We start from the raw sequence: 19,194 nt of genomic DNA, 5'->3' as shown, positions 1-19,194 counted from the left end.
GAGCTGGGGAGTTGGTTGCTCCCTATAGACAGCCCCAGTTAATCACATAACTGCCACTCTTTTGACCAATTGAATTTCAGGGCACTTTTCAAAGGAAGTCCCCACATAGAGCGCGTTGCAGTAATACATCTGGAATTAACCAATGTCTGTACTACTGGAAAATGTGAGGGCATTGAGTCCAGGAGGTATTGACTCTTTCTCTGAAGCCGAGGCAGTGACAATTGGGGTGGAGCTTTGTAATCCCCAGCAAGCCAACATGACATTCATACGTTGTATCCAAAGCAGTATTCTTGATCTTAATTTATTTAGAAGCAAAACAGAATAATATAATAGTATTAGCATCTTATTGATCACTGAAAAGTAGATTAAAGGACATGAAAAGCTATTTTAAAAGCAAGCTGTTCAAATGATCACTTCTCATCTAATCATTGTGGATTTTTTTTTTCGTGTCAGGAGCGACTTGAGAAACTGCAAGTCACTTCTTGTGTGAGAGAATTGGTCATCTACAAGGACGTTGCCCAAGGGGCGCCAGGTTGTTTTGATGTTTTTACCATTCTGGCAGGAGGTTTTTCTCATGTCCTTGCATAGAGGTGGAGCTGATAGAGGGAGCTCATCTGCGTTCTCCCCGAGTTGGATTCAATTGGCAACCTTCTGGTCAGTAACCCAACCTTCAAGACAGCAGTCCTGCTGGCATAAGGATTTAACCCACTGCACCATCGGTGGCTCCATCACTATGGATGAGCAGAGTGGAGAATTAAAAAGAATATTTCCTCAAGCAATAGTGAAATAAATGAAAATAATTTGTGATCTGCCTTCATACTGACTGAGAGCACATCTGTCTCATCTGGATTGTTTCGTTTTAATGGAGGAAGGGTCTTTAATGTGCATCAAGGCCTAGGCACAATGGAACTGTGCCTGCTTCTCTCCCTCCAAGGCCAGGGCAGTCAAAGTTGGGATGTGGGGAAGACCTTTCATCTGTTTCTAGGCTTTGGCATGATGGAGCTGTGGCTGCCTCTTCATCTTTTCCTCCACTGCGAGGATAGTGGCAATAGTGGAATTTATTATCTTAAAGGCTCAGTATTAGCATGAGAGAAAGGAGCCCCTAGTGGTGTAGTGGGTTAAAGCCTTGTGACTTGAATGTTGGGTTGCTGACCTGAAGGCTGCCAGGTTTGAATCCAACCCAGAGAGAGTGCAGATGAGCTCCCTCTATCAGCTCCATGCGGGGGCATGAGAGAAGCCTCCACAAGGATGGTAAAACATCAAAACATCTGGGCATCCCCTGGGCAACGTCCTTGCAGATGGCCAATTCTCTCACACCAGAAGTGACTTGCAGTTTCTCAAATCACTCCTGACACGAAAAAAGCATGGGAGAATACACAAATTACAGTCCAGGTGATACAAAGTACAAGATATCTAGATTGCTTTAACTCATAGATACAATTCTCAAAGTGTCATCTTTATAGCTCTCTATATCTGCTTAATAAACCAAGCAATCTTTTCATTGGGGTTTCTAGCAAATCTGCTTCAAAGAATAAAAGATTGACTGTGACTATTGGAAACATTTTGTATTCCTTTAAAGCTCTGTTTTGTTCTAGAAGGTAGTTTTGAGCTTTTATCTGTAACTACTTACAATATCAGCTGTAACTTAATTTTTGAAGAAAGACTTTAATTATGAAAACCAATAAATAAATTGTGCTTCCTCCCTTTTCTCCCACATTGTTATCCTACAGGAGTTAAATAATGAAATTGATATTATGTTATTTTGATTTTCAAACTTCGAGATTTTTAGATACAATAATTTCTACTTAAACACTAAGGTATCATAACATTATTATCTGTATGAGTGCTAATTTATCAGTAAGCAATGCATGCTAATTCATTATTATTTATATTTACCTGTAGCACATTCCAGTTGAAAATGTAATCAATATGTGCCATAGTGACGAAGATGCAGATTTCAAGAAAAAACAACAAAGAGGCAAGCAGCTGAACACATTGCACCAGTTTTGCTTTATAATTATTTTCACATTTGTATAAGCTATATCCAACAGTACTGGCATTTTAACTTTTATTTAATTAAATTTTTAAATATATTTTAATTTAATGTTTTTATTTCACTTAGGTGAATTAATAAATATTGTTCCAGATTCTCAGCCAATAAAAAATAGCAAACAGTTGTAAGTACAGAAAAATAATTATAAACCATTTTTATAATGTTTGATAGTTCTGTTATCATTATAGTGTATAGCCTTGAGGAATTCCTCCTATAGGCCAGGAGGAATTTATACTTTAAAAAGACATAATTTTAGGAAAACATGTAATTTATTTTCATAGATCTTGTTTGTGGTTTTTCTTTTAAATATTTACCTCCACATTGAGATGGATGGACTACCAAATCCTTGTGTTATTCCTGCTTTGATCTGGGAAACATAAATGTCAGTTATTTCTTTTACTCTTTTTAATACATATTTAGTAGTTATCATAAGTGCTTTCAGACTTGTGCACAATATTCATGTGTATTCATCCTTTATGCACAGTGTGGGTTACCTTTGGCAAAGATGATATCCTGTCAATGATAACTGTTAAACAAAGAAAAGGGTGAACAGAGAAATTGGTACTTATCAGGGAATATTATTTTCTCTTCTGGAAGTTAACAGCCCTCCTGGGACTTTCTGCATGAAAATAATATGCTTATTTTGCAAGACAAGCATAAGAGAAGTCATCATTTAGCTATGGTTGTTTCCCATAGAAAGGCCTTTACTGTATTCGTATTCATTGTGGCCATTGTGTTGCCTGTATTTCAGGTGAAACTAATGTATAGTATCAAATGGTGCTCATAAAAATAATAATGGATTTCTGTCAACAGTGTCAGTGTGTTCTAGTTATTAAACCTGGATAAATAGGGATTTGGTGAATCTCCATGATTGTCCTGTGGAATGAGTGGCTCTATTCATCAACTTTCTCAAAGAAGAAATAAACGGCCCAGTACTGTATTCAGCTCAGTAGCAACTCTTAGTAATCATGTAACGTGAATGAACATATGCATTTTTAAACCAATATCATTTATTTATTTATATCTGATTTCAAATGGAGGACAGTTTTCAATAAGAAGTTTGATACAATTGAGGTTCTGGGGACATCTTTTTTAAAAAAAGAAAATGCAAATATTTTATATTTTGGTAGTAAATGTATTAGTAAAATATATAAATTTCAACATGTTTGTTGATAAAATTGGATTTCTTTTAAAGATCACCTGATGTGGAGGATAATTCTTTTGCTGCAGTTAAAACCCAGAAACGACAGATGTGCTGGATACCTGAGACAATAATATCACATTGCAACAAGCACAATAGTAGTCAACAAGAAAGTATGCTCCACTTTTAAACTTTTAATTGATCTGTAAGATATACTTTCTGTTATAAATGAGAGTTTCTTTAAAATCCCATTTTAAAACATATGTTTTGTTTTGTATTAGCTTCTAATCTAAGTGATATAGTTGTGAAGCAAAAAGCGTTCTCTTCCATATTTGAAATGAATTCTACAGAGGTGAAAAGTAAACTACACTGTGATGGGAAAATAACTGAGCAACGGCATCATGAGACTAATACAGTGGCAGTGAAAAGTGGCAAGAGAAACAGTGCAGAATCGCGAAACAGTCTGAAGCCTTTGGACGAGAAAATATCAAAAAGTAGCAACAAAAAACTTGTTTCCACTAAACCTGAAGTTAATATTAATGCCACCCAAATGGAAGACAGTTCTCTCATACATTTAGGATGTCCAAAGTCAGTAACCGCAACCAATGATGATGACGAATTTGATGTTTATTATAGGAAAAAAACTGTTAATAAGAAAACTAATCAGGTAAAATGAAACTAAATTATAGCTATTTATAACATTGTAATTCATATGAAATCTCTCTTTCAGTTTACATTGTATCATTCATTGAAACAAGATCAATACAAAATGGCTAGAAGATTCTTGGTCAAAAATATATTATAGTTAAGAGTCCTGTGGTCCACCGAAGGGCATCACTAGTACTTCTTCAAAATTGCACACACATTGATTTTCTCCCTGCAATACAGAGAGACTCACATATGCTTTTTCTTGTGGGCAGAAAAAGAAATTTGAGGACAAGATTGATTGGGGAAACACCCAAAAAGAACAGTATTAAGCATGATCCTGTCAGTGTTTCTGTTCTAGTCAATATCATCCTTACTCCATTAAATTTGAATACATTCTTGTGAGAGATGCTGCAAATGCCTTGTCTGATTGTGGCAAAAGTGTGTAAAATGTCATGACATTTTGCTTGGGTGAAAAAAAAAACTTGATTTTTTCCTCTGAAGGTGAGTGTGCTTGCAGGATGTGGTTTGCCTCAAAAGGAGTTTATCCCTCTAGATTTCCATTCATTTAGCTGAAGAGCTAGGACATTTACAGCATCAAATTATTTTAGCATCCTAACTCCCATACATCCCAATTAGTGTGGCCAGTAATCAAGGATGGTTGCTAGGGCACACTGGTTCTGCACTCACAGTTTCAACCCTAACAGAATTAATTTGCTTTCACATTTTCTAGGATTAGGACCTCCCCCCCCCCCTAACATACAAAAGTGAGAAACTGCAAATAAAAGATGTGCATGGCTTTTTAAAAAATCAAAGTGATAACCTTTTTAGGAATGTCTAGGTCCTCCAGCATGACTTATGGTTAACTTTGCAAATCATCAAATTACAAAAGCCAACCCCTTAAACATGGAGGGCTAACTGAATAAATGGCACAGAAAAGAATTTCTATCATTTATGGATTTTGCTGATAGGTGGCCTTGTGGTTTGGCTACCCAAAGGAAAAAGCTAGAGCTAAGAATGTAGAAAGTTGCTGAAATATAAGTACTGTGTGCAATAATGTATCGACCAGCTATTGGGTTGCAGACCAGTTCTCAACGTGTACTCTGGGATTTCTTGTGAGCTGATTGATTAATATCTAGAGCACTGCCTCTTAAATTGTGGCCCTCGATTTTGGGGTCTCAAAAAATTTGCCAACAGGAAAAAGGTTTCTGAATCCCCCCCCCCATTTACATAAATCTGTTAGCAATGACATGGAGTGTTTACAGAGGACTCTGCAGAAAATGCTTCGCAAAAAGGAAAGTCAGCCTGTTTAGCAAGCTTTGCAAATGCCGACATTTTCAGTAAATGTTTGATTTTTATACCGATTCTCAATATTTATATGGATTTTGAATGAAATATTGGATTTCTTGATTAATGTTGCAGAAATGTTGTTTTAGAAAATAGATTTTGTGGAATATTTGATAAGTTGTTTGTAAAATATTTCAGAAATCTAAACCAAAAGCAATGGCTGAAGCAGCAGAGTCATTAATAAATAACATCAGTGACAGATACAAACAAAAAGATGGGTCAAAAAGTACGAGACAACTTCAGCCATTTTCAAAGAAGAGGTACGGCATGTGTATTTTCTTTGTAAAATATAGATTGAGCATCCTTTATCTGAAATTCTGAAATCTAAAATACTATATCAAAAATTGTCCACATGGATGGCCAAGATAGCGACAGCTTACATCTGCAATCTGTATTAATTATACAGGTCAGAGTGAGTCCAAGTGATTTTATCTGCATAGTGTTTATGAAAGTATTCACAGTGAATGCTAAATTATGCTCTTATGTGCCAAGATGTAGGCAACCTCAAATGCTCCAAAGAGTTCTTCTGGATTTTGCAGATCAAAGATGACAGAGGGTTGTGGCTTTGTTGTTTGCTGCTTTTCCTCTCTCTCATTCTAAATTTTCTGCCAACATCATTCTAGTCTACATCTCATTCATTCCATTGTAACCAGCTTCCTAGAGACTCAAGGGACTGGCTTAGCTCTACTTTCTGACAAGTACCATTCTATGTCCCATCCCAGAGGCCAACCAGGGCTTCAACAGAACCTGAAGTTGGGGGGACTCCAACAACAACCCAGGCCCCTTCCACACAGCTGTATAAAATCCCACATTATCTGCTTTGAACTGGGTTATATAATAATAATAATAATAATAATAATAATAATACTTTATTTATACCCCGCCACCATCTCCCCAACGGGGACTCGGGGCGGCTAACATGGGGCCACGCCCAGAGCAATACAATATAATACAATACAATATAAAACAGCATACCATAACACAATTAAAAGCAATACAATACATGATGATAAGGTGGGAGCAATACAGAAATATATAACAGAAATTACTCACCGAAAGCACAGCGGAAGAGCCATGTTTTCAAGTCTTTTCTAAAAGCTAACAAAGTGGGAGCTTGCCTGATCTCGGTAGGTAGTGAATTCCATAGTCGAGGGGCAACAGCGGAAAAGGCTCTCTCCCTTGTACTCACAAGGCGGGCCTGGGATATAGACAGCGGTGATAGAAGGGCCTCCCCAGATGATCGCAATGGTTATGGCAGGTTTATGGTAGGAGATACGGTCACGGAGGTAGGTGGGTCCCAAACTGTTTAGGGCTTTATAAATGATGGTCTGTACCTTGAATTGGGACCGGAAAATGAACGGCAGCCACTGGAGCTCCTTAAACAAGGGAGTGGATCTCTCCCTGTAACTTGCCCCTGTTATTAATCTGGCAGCCGAGCGTTGGACCAATTGTAATTTCCGGGCCGTCTTTAAGGGAAGCCCCACGTAGAGTGCATTACAGTAGTCCAGTCTAGAGGTAACTAAGGCATGGACCACCGTGGTCAAGTCAGACTTCACGAGGTATGGTCGCAGTTGGCGCACAAGTTTGAGTTGTGCAAAGGTCCTCCCGGCCACCGCCGACACCTGTGCTTCAAGCGTCAGCGCTGAATCCAGGAGGACCCCCAAACTGCGGACCTGTGATTTCAAGGGGAGTGCAACCCCGTCCAGCACAGGTTGCCACCCAATACCCCGATCCGACGCACGACTGACCAGGAGGGCCTCTGTCTTGTCAGGATTGATCCTCAGCTTGTTCCTCCTCATCCAGTCCGCCACAGCGGCCAGGCACTGGTTCAGCATCCGGGGGGCTTCCTTGGAGTTAGATGGAAACGAGTAGTGGATTTGTGTGTCATCTGCGTAGAGATGGCAACACCCTCCAAAACTCCGGATGACCTCTCCCAGCGGTTTCATGTAGATGTTAAATAGCATGGGGGATAGGATAGACCCTTGCGGGACCCCACAGGTCAATGGCCAGGGGTCCGAGCAGGTATCCCCCAGCATCACCATCTGAGAACGGCCCTCCAGGAAGGACTGGAGCCACTGCAGAACCGTGCTGACAGGAAGCTGACAGGAAGAGAATGCTGCTTCATTAACTTGCAAAAAGACCAATATTTGGGTCCTAGAACTTTCCCTAGTTGCCAAATGAGACAATTGGAAAAGATGATAATGCTTGGTAAAATTGAAGGCATTAAGAAAAGTGGAGTTCATTACAGATGAGGAAGTCATAGTTCTGAGCCTGCAGACTTGAGTAGGTCTGTTGGTGACTAGAGCTCATAGAAGGCTGTCTTTCCTAGGGTCATCTATCAGGGGTACTTTGTACTTTTCTGCACGGCAGGGACTTGGACTAGATGGTCCAACTCTATGATTCTGTGATTCTAAGTCACAACCAACTTGACAATATCTGTAGAACTTTCAATTTCTGTTGAAAAAATTGTATATGAGGTCAGATCTTTTTAAAGGGCAAATATATTTCTCTGGTCCCAAAATGTCACTGTCTTAGGGACCATAGGTCTATAGTAGTAGTAGTAGTAGTAGTAATACAGCAGGAGCGTGTTTGCAAGTAATGAGTTATATTCATTCGTGAATGTCTGCTTTCTCATGAATGGAACCCAGCACAAAGGGCACAATTTCTCCTCCCCAGTGGAGGCTATCTTCTCTTCCTATTAAGCGTTTCAAAAATTAGTACTTCTGGACTCTCAGCATCAGAGAGCACTGCAGTGGGGAGGGGGCAAGAATCCCAACACTACTGCAACAATCACGACTTATTTTAGCAATGTCTTTAGAATTGTAAGTCATGTTTTAATTTCAACTATGCTACACAATTGTAATTTTTCTAAAATATAATAGCGAAGCAAATAATTCTTTGTAATTGAAAATTCTGGTATGAAACTGACTTTCATTATATTTTACTCCTTTATCTTGTAGTACATCTTTTAATACATCTGGGTTCAGTGTTAGTAAGGTAAGCACTTGTTTTCCCCCTTTACAAATGTAGAATCATGTTTTAATATCAAACTGTGTGTGTGTGTGTGTAAAATAGATATTACCTCTACTAGTAAATCCATCTCTAATTAATAGAAACATAAAACGTTTAAAGGAAACCAAATTACTGTGTGCTGTGCACAAAAGAAAAACTACAATTTAGGAATATATCAGAATGTTTGTCATCATATAGTCATCATATAGTTTTAGTGTGGTATTGTGGTTGTTTTGGGGGAGTAGATCCTGTTTGCTAAGGTTAGCCTGATTGCTGTCTAAACTAAAAATGAAGGTATGAGCAGGAAGGTAGGACATAACAAAAATCTTTGGTGCTGGAAAGAGGTGATGAAATATATTGAACAGTATTTTAAAGTGTTTCTTACCATCCTTTTATGAGGAGAGCATGGCTCCCCTCCTTTTAAAAAAGGTTTTGTCAAGTTGTGTTGTCGAAGTTTCTGGACATTCTGGTTGATTTTGTGCATCATAAAATATGCCTGAGGCCCTCTAAAACATAGCAAATGTGTGGAGGGAAATTTTAAAGCAATCATCATTAGTAATTGGGCATGGAGCATGGGGCACGATGGGGTGAATGCAGTCTCCATGGTCCACAGAAGGCCGATGCAACTTCTCAAATGCTAACAATTGCCTACTCCATCTCAGAGAATGCTTGTGTTTCTGAAAGGGAGGAGAGCTTTTTTCCCCTTTGTTTTTTTCCATTTATGTATTAATTTGGTTTTTTCCATTTATTAAGGAACATTTTATTTTGGCAAAATTTTGTTGTATTTGGTGGATAAATAATTGTCAAGAGTCAGATGCCAATTTGAAAGCAAAACAGAGTTTATTCAAGAGATAGCCCAAAAAATAGACACAAACACAAAAGGTGGCTTTAAACACTTAACTTTCAGTGTTTTAAAGCAGTCCAAACAAAAATATATCAAAAAAGTATGCTTTAGCAACCAAACCGGATTAGCCAAGCACATAATCCAGATAAAAGGTGCTTCAATTCAGCTCTAAACAAACTAAATTGGCTTGGAAAAGCAGCCAAAACAAAACAAAGATTTGGAAACTCCCAAGAGTCACAAGCTAGCAGTTTTAACACAAAGCTCCAAACAGAAACAAAAACCGGGCAAAGGAGCTTGAAAACAAACTTGGAGCCGGTGCAAAAGGGAAGTATGGTTCCAAACCCTTACTGTTGCAAGCAACAGGCTTTGGAAATTTAAAGGGGCAGTGCAAAAAGATGTCATCAAACCGGTCCGGAGTCGAAATAGCAGGAACAGTAGCAAACTGCTTCAAGAGTGCAGGTAATGCCAGAAGCTCAAAGGACAAAGCGAAGAGACGTCGTCAGGTTGATCCAGGGTCAGGACAGGAGACAGCAGCAGGGTCAGGAGGCAAGCCAGAAGTTAAGAGCCGTGGGTAGACTAATCAGAGGGCGAAGGCAGAAACAGGGTCGAATTCCAGTCCAGATTCCAGAGGTTGTAGTCATCAATTCAAGGTCCACAAAATGGCACAAAGAGCCAAGGCAACGGAGGCAACAGCAGCTAAAAATAGTAATAACAGTGCAGTCCAGGAAAACCCACACAGTTCCAGCCCTCCGTTGCAGAGCAACCCAGATAAACTTACATCTGAAGCAAAGTCCCAGTTCAGTCTTCTTTAACACGTACAGGAATCCCAATGGCGCCCAGCAACACCTTGCCACACGCAAAGTGAAGTGACCAAACATTCCCAATTTATCCCAATTCTCCCTGGGTGTCCAAACACCAACACCCAAAGAGCAGGTGTCCCAAATCCTTAATCTGAGTCAGAACTCCACACAGCTAAGCTCGTGGATCGGGCGTGCCTAATTCTTCATCAGAATTCCAATCATCCTGTCAAGACCCAGGCTGCAGAGCACCAATAACCATACACAGAGGCCAGAATCTATCTAATATCTTTATTGAAGGAATATATAAAGTTAATAAAAACAAGTGTAGAAAATAGTCCAGAATTAGACCTTTCAGGAAAGGTCAGAATTAGTCCAAGAAAGCAATGTCCAATAAGAAATATTAAGGTCCAAAGTTGAAATCCAATAACCGAAACACTCACTTTGCCAAGCAAAGTGAGGGGAGATGACAAGGTCCTTTAGTCCATGAAACTTGAGCGAGGCTAGGAAATAACTTGATACTTGAAACAAGGCTTGAACGTGGAACAAGGTAACTAGGAACAAGAACAAGGTCCGTGGAATAACTTGGTAAAATCCGTGGTACAAGGCAAGGATTGGTCCTGGGAAACAAGGCAAAGTCCGTAGGTAAACAAAGGCTGGGAAGCAAGGCGAAGGCTGGATAGCAAGGCAAGGCTTGAGCGAGAGCGAGGCTTGAATCGGAGCGCGCTGTCCAGACACGACCCGCTCCGTAGGCTGACGAATTGACTCCGCGAAGTTACTACGCGGGTAAAACACCTAAATAGAGTCTAGCTTTCCCGCCGAAGCAGTTCTCTGGGAATCAGAACCGAAAGCTAACTCTGAGACCAGATGTGAGACTCCCCAAAGATTCTCACGAGAAGCAGTCTTAATTGGCCACATTCTTAGCTGCAATCCTTGCACTCCTGCGCGAAGCTGAATCCAAACTTCTCTGTTGTTTACAAAACTCCCGGCGCAAGAATACGGGAGAAGTAGGCTCTGGGCTTGTTTGACATACTTCTGGGAGACAACTTTCTTGCAGGTGCAAGGTTCCCAGATCTGCCTGGGAAAGATCTGGCTGAGAGGAATCCAGTTCAGACTGGGAAGGTAAAAAACCCAAGTTTTCATCTTCATCAGGAATTACAATGTCCTGAGCAGGACTACAAGGCCCATGGGTCATCACACTATCCCCCTCCTCAAGGCCCCTCCCAAACTGGGGCCCTCTCCCCGAGGCGCGAGGTCGTGGTTTGGTGGGATAGGTCTGATGAAAGCGACGGGTTAGATCAGGAGCATGGACTGTGGAGGCGTCTTCCCAAGAGCGTTCCTCAGGGCCAAAACCCACCCAGTCAATGAGATATTGTAGGCGGCAGCGGTGAAAGCGAGAATCCAAAATGTCCTCAACCTCGAACTCCTCCTCCCCATTCATCAAAACAGGAGGGGGGGCCGGTTGGTCTGTATCAGGTCGCACACCATCCGCCGGAAGGAGCAGGGAACGGTGAAACACTGGGTGAATGCGCATTGAACGCGGAAGTTGGAGTTTGAAAGTCACGGGGTTAAGTTGCGCCACCACTGGATAGGGGCCAATGAAACGGGCATCTAACTTCCGGCAGGGGCGGTGGGAGGGCAGGAAGCGAGTGGACAGAAAAACCCGATCTCCTACCTTGATTTCGGGGCCCGGCTGGCGATGTTTGTCAGCGTGGCGTTTATAGTCCTCCTTGGCTTGGTCCAGTTGCTGGAGCAAAAGTTGTTGCACCGCTGTGAGTTCCTGCAGCCAATCCTCTGCTGCGGGAACTTCTGAAGTTTCAATGACAGGGGGAAAGAAACGTGGATGGAAGCCGTAGTTTGCAAAGAACGGCGTTTCTTTTGTAGAAGCTTGAACTCCATTGTTGTAGGCAAACTCAGACAGTGGTAACAGAGAAGCCCAATTGTCCTGTTGGTAGTTTACATAACAGCGAAGATACTGCTCCAAAGTGGCATTGGTGCGCTCCGTTTGCCCATCTGTTTGGGGATGATGAGCTGAAGATAAGCGAGAGTCTATGCCCAATAGTTTTTGTAGTGCCTTCCAAAAACGAGAGGTGAATTGAGATCCACGGTCTGTGACTAAACTCTTGGGCAATCCATGTAGTCTGAAAACATGTTGAAGAAATAGATCCGCAGTTTCTTTGGCCGTGGGGAGGCCTTCACAGGGAATGAAATGGGCTAACTTGGTGAAAAGGTCCACCACCACCAAAATCGTGGTGAATCCACAGGAAGGTGGTAGGTCAGTGATGAAATCCGCGGAAATTATTTCCCATGGGCGAGATGGGGTAGGAAGGGGGTGTAAAAGCCCTGAGGGCTTCTCCCTTCGTATCTTGGAGCGCTGGCATACTGGGCAGGTGTTGACATATTTTTCCACATCCTTGCGGATCTTGGGCCACCAAAAATCCCTTAGGATCAAATGCATAGTTTTAAATAGTCCGAAGTGTCCTGCTGGTTTGCAGTCATGACACAGACGAAGCGCTTTTTCCCTGCCCGGTCCGGGTGGGATATAAACATGATTTCTATAGCAGAGCAGCCCATCTTTAAGCGAAAAGGGAAAGTGCAGACCTTGGCGAAGTTGGTCCTGCGCCCAGGCATCTGCTTGCTGACTAGCCCTGATTTCTTGAGCACAGATGGGTCCTGGAGTAGGGGAAGTTGAACCAATGGGAATGGATTTGGTGTTCCCCACCGTGAGCGTGGCAAAGTTCTCGGGTTGTAGCAGTTGGGATTCAAAGGTCTCCTTGCGTCCTGCAGCGTATTCCGGTTTACGTGACAGGGCGTCTGCTTGCTTGGTTTGGGCTGGGGTCACATAATGGATCTGGAAGTTGAAACGTTCAAAGAATAAAGCCCAACGTTGCTGCCTCTGATTTAGTTTGCGGGCAGTTCTTAGATGTTCTAGATTACGATGATCAGTGTGGACTTCAATGGGAAATTTGGCCCCTTCTAGCCAATGTCTCCAAGTTTCAAAGGCTGCCTTTATGGCCAGTAGTTCTTTTTCCCAAATGGTGTAATTCCTCTCTGGTGTGGTTAGTTGACGAGAATAAAAGGCACAGGGATGGAGGTGATCTCCCACCGGTTGTAAGAGTACAGCCCCAATTGCCACATCAGAGGCGTCCGCCTGCACCACAAAAGGGGTTCCAGGATTTGGGTGCTGTAGAATTGGCTGGGAGGTGAATAGTTTCTTTAGTTGCTGGAACCCTTTCTCTGCTTGATCAGTCCAGCGGAAAGGCTGCTTTCCACGGATGCAGCTAGTGATGGGGTCGGACCAGCGGGCAAAATCTGGAATGAACTTGCGGTAATAGTTCGCGAACCCCAAGAAACGCTGCACCTCTTTCTTGTTAGTTGGCGCCCGCCATTCCAATACTGCTGAAACCTTGGCTGGATCCATGGAAAGCCCTAGAGGCGAGATGCGGTAACCAAGGAAATCTACCTCTTGTAGATCAAAGGCGCATTTTTCCAGCTTGGCATAAAGTCCATGATCCCGCAATCGTTGTAACACCATTTTGACGTGGTTCTCATGTTCTGATTGTGATCTAGAAAACACCAAAAAATCGTCCAGGTAGATTATCAAGAACCTGTCTAGATAGTCCTGAAAAATGTCGTTGACAAAATGCTGGAACGTTGCGGGGGCTCCGCATAAACCGAAATTCATAACTCGGGACTCGAATAATCCGAATTTGGTCTGGAAGGCGGTCTTCCACTCGTCCCCTTCCCTGATGCGAACTAAGTTGTAAGCCCCCCGAAGATCCAGCTTGGTGTAAACCTTGGCTCCTCGAAGCCGATCCAATAGATCCGAGATTAAGGGCAGGGGATAGCTGTTCCGCTTGGTGATATTGTTCAATGCTCTGTAGTCCACCACCAAGCGTAGTTCCCCTGACTTCTTCTTCACAAACATCACTGGGGAGGCGGCTGGGGATTGAGAGGGTCTGATGAATCCCTTGCGAAGGTTTGTCTCTAGGAATTCCCTGAGAGCTTCTTGCTCTGGTTCAGTCAGGGAGTAGAGATGCCCTCGCGGGATCGGGGCCCCCTCCACCAAGTCAATGGCACAGTCATAAGGTCTATGTGGGGGTAATTTTTCGGCTTCTTTCTCATTGAATACATCCCAATACTCGGAGTACTTCTTTGGCAAGGTGATGATGGGCTCGGTGTCCGTGGCGTGGCATACCTTGGCTACGAGGCAATGGTTTTGGCAGTACGGTGAAGCAAACTGCAGTTCTCTGTTGGACCAGGAGATGTTAGGGTCGTGGAGAGTCAGCCATGGAATTCCCAAAATCACAGGGAAATGAGGAACCTCGGTAACAAAGAAGGAAATCTCTTCCATATGTTCCCTTATCCACATCCTGGTGGGTTCCGACCACTGACTTACGGGGCCCGTCTTGAGGGGGCGGCCGTCTATGGCTTGCACCACACGGGCATTCTTGAAATCATGATATTGTAATCCCAGAGAGTCGGCATACTCTCTATCGATGAAATTGTTGGTAGCTCCAGAGTCTATCATGGCGTGGATCATGACGGGTCCCCTTTTTGCTGACCATAATGTGACCACGAGAAGGAACAGGACCCCGGTTGGCGGCTCTTGGATGGATTTTTTGACCGGGTTGGCGAGCCTCTCTACACCCGGTCGTTGGCTTCCCCCGCCGGCTGTGTGCCAGTCGGCTCAGACGTCTTCGTCTCCGTGGAGGACGCCGCCGCAAGACGGGCGGCAGGCTTCCCTTTGGCTGGGCACTCTCTGGCGAAGTGGCCCCCGTTCCCGCAGTACCAGCAGAGGTTTAAGCGTTGACGACGGGCCTTCTCGGCGGCATCTAGTCTGGGACGCACATTGCCCAACTGCATCGGCACCTCCTCGCTCCCTCTGGGGTATGGGGTTGGCGGTGGGGGTCTCCAGACCGGACGTGGCTGAACGCTGGCGGGAGCGGGGGGTTTTGCCCCGGCTCTACCGCCCTGGCCTCGAACCCACTGTTTCCTGTTGGCAATCATGACTTCAGCCCGTAAACATTGATCAATGAGTGCCTCGAGGGTCTGGGGAGGATCCACCTTGGAGATTTCTTCCAGCATTTCAATGTTGAGACCCTCCCGGAATTGTCCCCTGAGGGCTACATCGTTCCAGCCGGTGTTGTGGGCCAGCACTCGAAACTCGGCTATATACTGAGACATAGGTCTGTCTCCTTGGAAAAGGCGACGGAGTTTGTGACCGGCTGCCTCCAAATTGTCCTCGATTCCCCAAGTCTCCTTGAGGTGGTCCAAGAGGCGTTGCGCTGATCTTAGGTGTGGAGAGGCTTGGTCGTACAGTGCCGTCGCCCAGCTGGCCGCTGGCCCGTCTAGAAGACTGTAAACCCATGCCACTTTGATGTCTTCTTGGGGAAACTCGGCAGCACGGGCCTCTAGATAAGCTTGACATTGGCGACGGAAGACATGAACCTTAGAAGCTTCTCCAGTAAACTTGGTTGGCAACGCCATGGCCGGAAGACGAATTCCGCGTTCCTTCAAACCCCTTATTTCTCCATCCTGTGCATTGAGCTTATCACGGATTCGGTCCACCTCCTCCTTGTCGATGGTGTAGGTAATCGGCTGGCCGCTCGGCCCAGGTACGACTCCGGTAGACATTCTGGCCGAGGTTAATTGGTGCTTAGGGTGGCGGAGTCAAACTGTCAAGACCCAGGCTGCAGAGCACCAATAACCATACACAGAGGCCAGAATCTATCTAATATCTTTATTGAAGGAATATATAAAGTTAATAAAAACAAGTGTAGAAAATAGTCCAGAATTAGACCTTTCAGGAAAGGTCAGAATTAGTCCAAGAAAGCAATGTCCAATAAGAAATATTAAGGTCCAAAGTTGAAATCCAATAACCGAAACACTCACTTTGCCAAGCAAAGTGAGGGGAGATGACAAGGTCCTTTAGTCCATGAAACTTGAGCGAGGCTAGGAAATAACTTGATACTTGAAACAAGGCTTGAACGTGGAACAAGGTAACTAGGAACAAGAACAAGGTCCGTGGAATAACTTGGTAAAATCCGTGGTACAAGGCAAGGATTGGTCCTGGGAAACAAGGCAAAGTCCGTAGGTAAACAAAGGCTGGGAAGCAAGGCGAAGGCTGGATAGCAAGGCAAGGCTTGAGCGAGAGCGAGGCTTGAATCGGAGCGCGCTGTCCAGACACGACCCGCTCCGTAGGCTGACGAATTGACTCCGCGAAGTTACTACGCGGGTAAAACACCTAAATAGAGTCTAGCTTTCCCGCCGAAGCAGTTCTCTGGGAATCAGAACCGAAAGCTAACTCTGAGACCAGATGTGAGACTCCCCAAAGATTCTCACGAGAAGCAGTCTTAATTGGCCACATTCTTAGCTGCAATCCTTGCACTCCTGCGCGAAGCTGAATCCAAACTTCTCTGTTGTTTACAAAACTCCCGGCGCAAGAATACGGGAGAAGTAGGCTCTGGGCTTGTTTGACATACTTCTGGGAGACAACTTTCTTGCAGGTGCAAGGTTCCCAGATCTGCCTGGGAAAGATCTGGCTGAGAGGAATCCAGTTCAGACTGGGAAGGTAAAAAACCCAAGTTTTCATCTTCATCAGGAATTACAATGTCCTGAGCAGGACTACAAGGCCCATGGGTCATCACACATCCTGCCCACACCCAACACCATGCACACCTGAGGATCCATCCTCCCTCCTCCAAACAGACTAAGTGGGATCTGCTTCTGAAGATACACAAGGTTCAGCAGTATCCATGGGCCCCAATTCCCCAGGCATCTCCGGTGCCCGTGTCCAGTCAGTGCCCACTTCCTCAGCCACCACCTGTTCACCAGCATCCATTTCTTCCACAAACTCCCCATCTGAATCTTCCTCAGAAGACTCCCCATTGAGGTACCTAATTCTCTTTCTGTACAAATCCTCCAACGAGCCCTCCTCGCGAGGGTTTTTCCTTCCTCTCCTGATCCCACCACCATCATCCACAGTCCCCGAAGGCGCAGTCACAACAATAATGTTTTTAAAGGAACTTCCTAAGCTTGGTTGATCTATTTTTGTGTTGTTATTTTGTTTGGCAGAATGTAAATATTTTAATAAAATCTTTAAAATCTTAACATTAAAATGTAATTTTATGCTCATTTATTAATTTATTTCATTTTTATCTAACCTGACACCTAAAACAAGTCCAAAGTGTTCTAGTGAATTAATAACATTACATAGCATTGTTAGTGTTTTGCAAGGGTCACAAACTTTACTTGATTTTTTTATACCTAGAAAAAAAATCAGAACAATTCAGGAGATATGAAAACTTCTACTCTTCTTAACATAACAAGTAAACATCTTATGTAAGTAGACCACGTTTTCATACAGGTCTAAACCTATTTTATATATTATGAGTTCATTAACGAAGTCTTGTTTCTTTTGATAGGGATGATGTCTACAACTTTAACTTAAGTGGATTTGACGAACCTACAATCAAGCTTGGAGTAAAATTACCATATTAGCAATTAATATATGAAAAATATAAATAGATAATCTATAGCGGGGGATCTCTTTCTATAGCAGCACTATCATGGTATATGATAGCTAATCTGGGCACAGATTTCTAAATACCATTCAAGGGAAGGAGGCCATTTAGATCATAATTTTAATTTTGCCACCATGAAACATGTAATTTGAAATTTTCTGTGCTTGACTTCAATTCAGGTTCCACATGTCTCCAACCACAGGCCATTTAGGGGGACAAAATGATAGCTGGCGCAAAAAAACATTGATATAAATTCGTTAATTTTCTTAATGCATTGTAAACTTTGACATGGATATTCTTATTTATTATTTTGTATATTTAGGTCAGTGTTCTCAACTTTTAATCCTTCAGGTGTTTTGGACTTCATAATTGGTCCTACAATTCCTAACAGCTGCTAAGCTAGCTGGGATTTCTGGGAGTTGAAGCAAAACAACTTGAGGACCAAAGGTCTTGATATCCTGCCTTTCTTCATAGGACTCAAAGAAGATTAGTCATATTAAGTATAGTATCAATACTAAGTGTAGCATTAAAACTCTGCTCTTTTTTAAAGGGATGCTCTTTAAAAAGAGAAGGACAGAAAAATCACCATAAGAATTGTAATGATGGATACTGTCTTGATGTTTATATTTTAGATTCAAGAATTTCATCTCACTAAGTTGGAAGCTACTAAGTTGGAAGCGACTGCAGATCTTTCAAAGAAAATGTAAGCATACATCATTTCTTCTACGTGGAGTCTGTGAAATACGCACATATGGGTTAAACTGCGCCTGCGCAGACTTTCGGAACATTCTAGAGCTTCAAAAGAGTCAATTTGGCGGAAGCCCCGCCCATCTCCCCATAGACTATATAAGCCCGAAGGCGGGGCTTCGCCTCAGTTCTTCTTTTCCGCCAGAAAGCAAGGACTGTAGGAACTTCTAGTGCAGTGATTTACCTCAGTGATTTACCTCAGGATTTAACGGTTTTTGACACGGACTGATTTTGACTACGTCTTTATCTTCAATACTTACGGTTATTCTTGACTTGGTCTGCCTTTGGTCGTCGGTTTGTCTATCCTCAGTCAGGCCAGTAATGTCTACTTTGTGTTTTAAAAAGTGTGGGGCCTGCGGCGGGAAGCTCCCTGACTCCGATGGGCACTCTATGTGCCTCCTTTGTTTGGGAGAGACTCATAATCCCCAAACGTGTCCTATCTGCCAAGGTTTTACGCCGCAGGCTCGGAGAAATAGGGAGGCTCGCTTAAAAGCTACTCTATATGAGCAAGCCCTGGCTCCGGAAGGGGCACTGTTGGGCAAAAGACCTGCCTCTGAGCCGCCATCATTACCGTCCTCTTCGGGGGCAAAGGAAGTGCTCCTGCCGAGGGAGGAGTCTGTGGAGAGCCCTCAAAGGGGAGAGGGACTGGCGCGAAAGAAACTCAAGCCTTCCAAGCCCCATAAAGAGGCTAAAGACTGCCATAAAAAGCCTAAGAAAGGGAGGCAACTCTCTGGCTCTGAGCCCCAGAGTCCTCCGGATCGGAGCTTAATGGTCGGCTGTGCCTCTCGGGAGCCAGCCCCGCCCGCTTCTATGGAGGCAGGGGAGGCGCCGCCTCAACTTTCGCCGGCCGAAGCCGCCCGCAACTTAGAGAAGGAATGGAGCGGCAACGCTCCTGATCGCCCAGGGCGCGCTCCGGCGCCGATGTCGGGCTCGCCTCCCCCGCGCGCCTCGGATTCGACCACGCCTCCTCCCAAAGTCTCTCGGCGCCATCTATCGACGCTGGGGCAGCAGAGCATGCGCGCTGAGCGTCGGGGCCGCAGTGATGAGAGGGCCTCTAGGCGCCGCTCTCCTTCAGTTGAATC

At 43.7% G+C, this 19,194-nt stretch overlaps 1 protein-coding gene across 5 annotated transcripts in view; it reads left to right on the top strand.

Moving 5' to 3' along the window:
- Nucleotides 1–19,194, top strand: part of sycp2 (synaptonemal complex protein 2) — a 69,408-nt gene that overhangs the window by 18,493 nt on the left and 31,721 nt on the right. For all 5 annotated transcript variants that reach the window (XR_010005640.1, XM_062978995.1, XM_062978997.1 and 2 more), the window contains 9 exons: nt 1,903–1,978; nt 2,123–2,177; nt 3,249–3,367; nt 3,476–3,861; nt 5,325–5,446; nt 8,147–8,183; nt 17,113–17,183; nt 17,267–17,324; nt 17,998–18,068. Coding sequence is in view for 4 of the 5 variants with exons in the window: in XM_062978995.1 (XP_062835065.1) it covers nt 1,903–1,978; nt 2,123–2,177; nt 3,249–3,367; nt 3,476–3,861; nt 5,325–5,446; nt 8,147–8,183; nt 17,113–17,183; nt 17,267–17,324; nt 17,998–18,068 (995 nt within the window). In the remaining variant the exon portion in view is untranslated. The remainder of the gene's footprint in view (nt 1–1,902; nt 1,979–2,122; nt 2,178–3,248; nt 3,368–3,475; nt 3,862–5,324; nt 5,447–8,146; nt 8,184–17,112; nt 17,184–17,266; nt 17,325–17,997; nt 18,069–19,194) is intronic.

Source organism: Anolis carolinensis, chromosome 4, assembly GCF_035594765.1.
Source record: "Anolis carolinensis isolate JA03-04 chromosome 4, rAnoCar3.1.pri, whole genome shotgun sequence".
NCBI classification, from domain to species: domain Eukaryota; kingdom Metazoa; phylum Chordata; class Lepidosauria; order Squamata; family Dactyloidae; genus Anolis; species Anolis carolinensis.
Note: the sequence above shows the minus strand (reverse complement) of the source record. Positions and strands in the feature narration are given on the sequence as shown.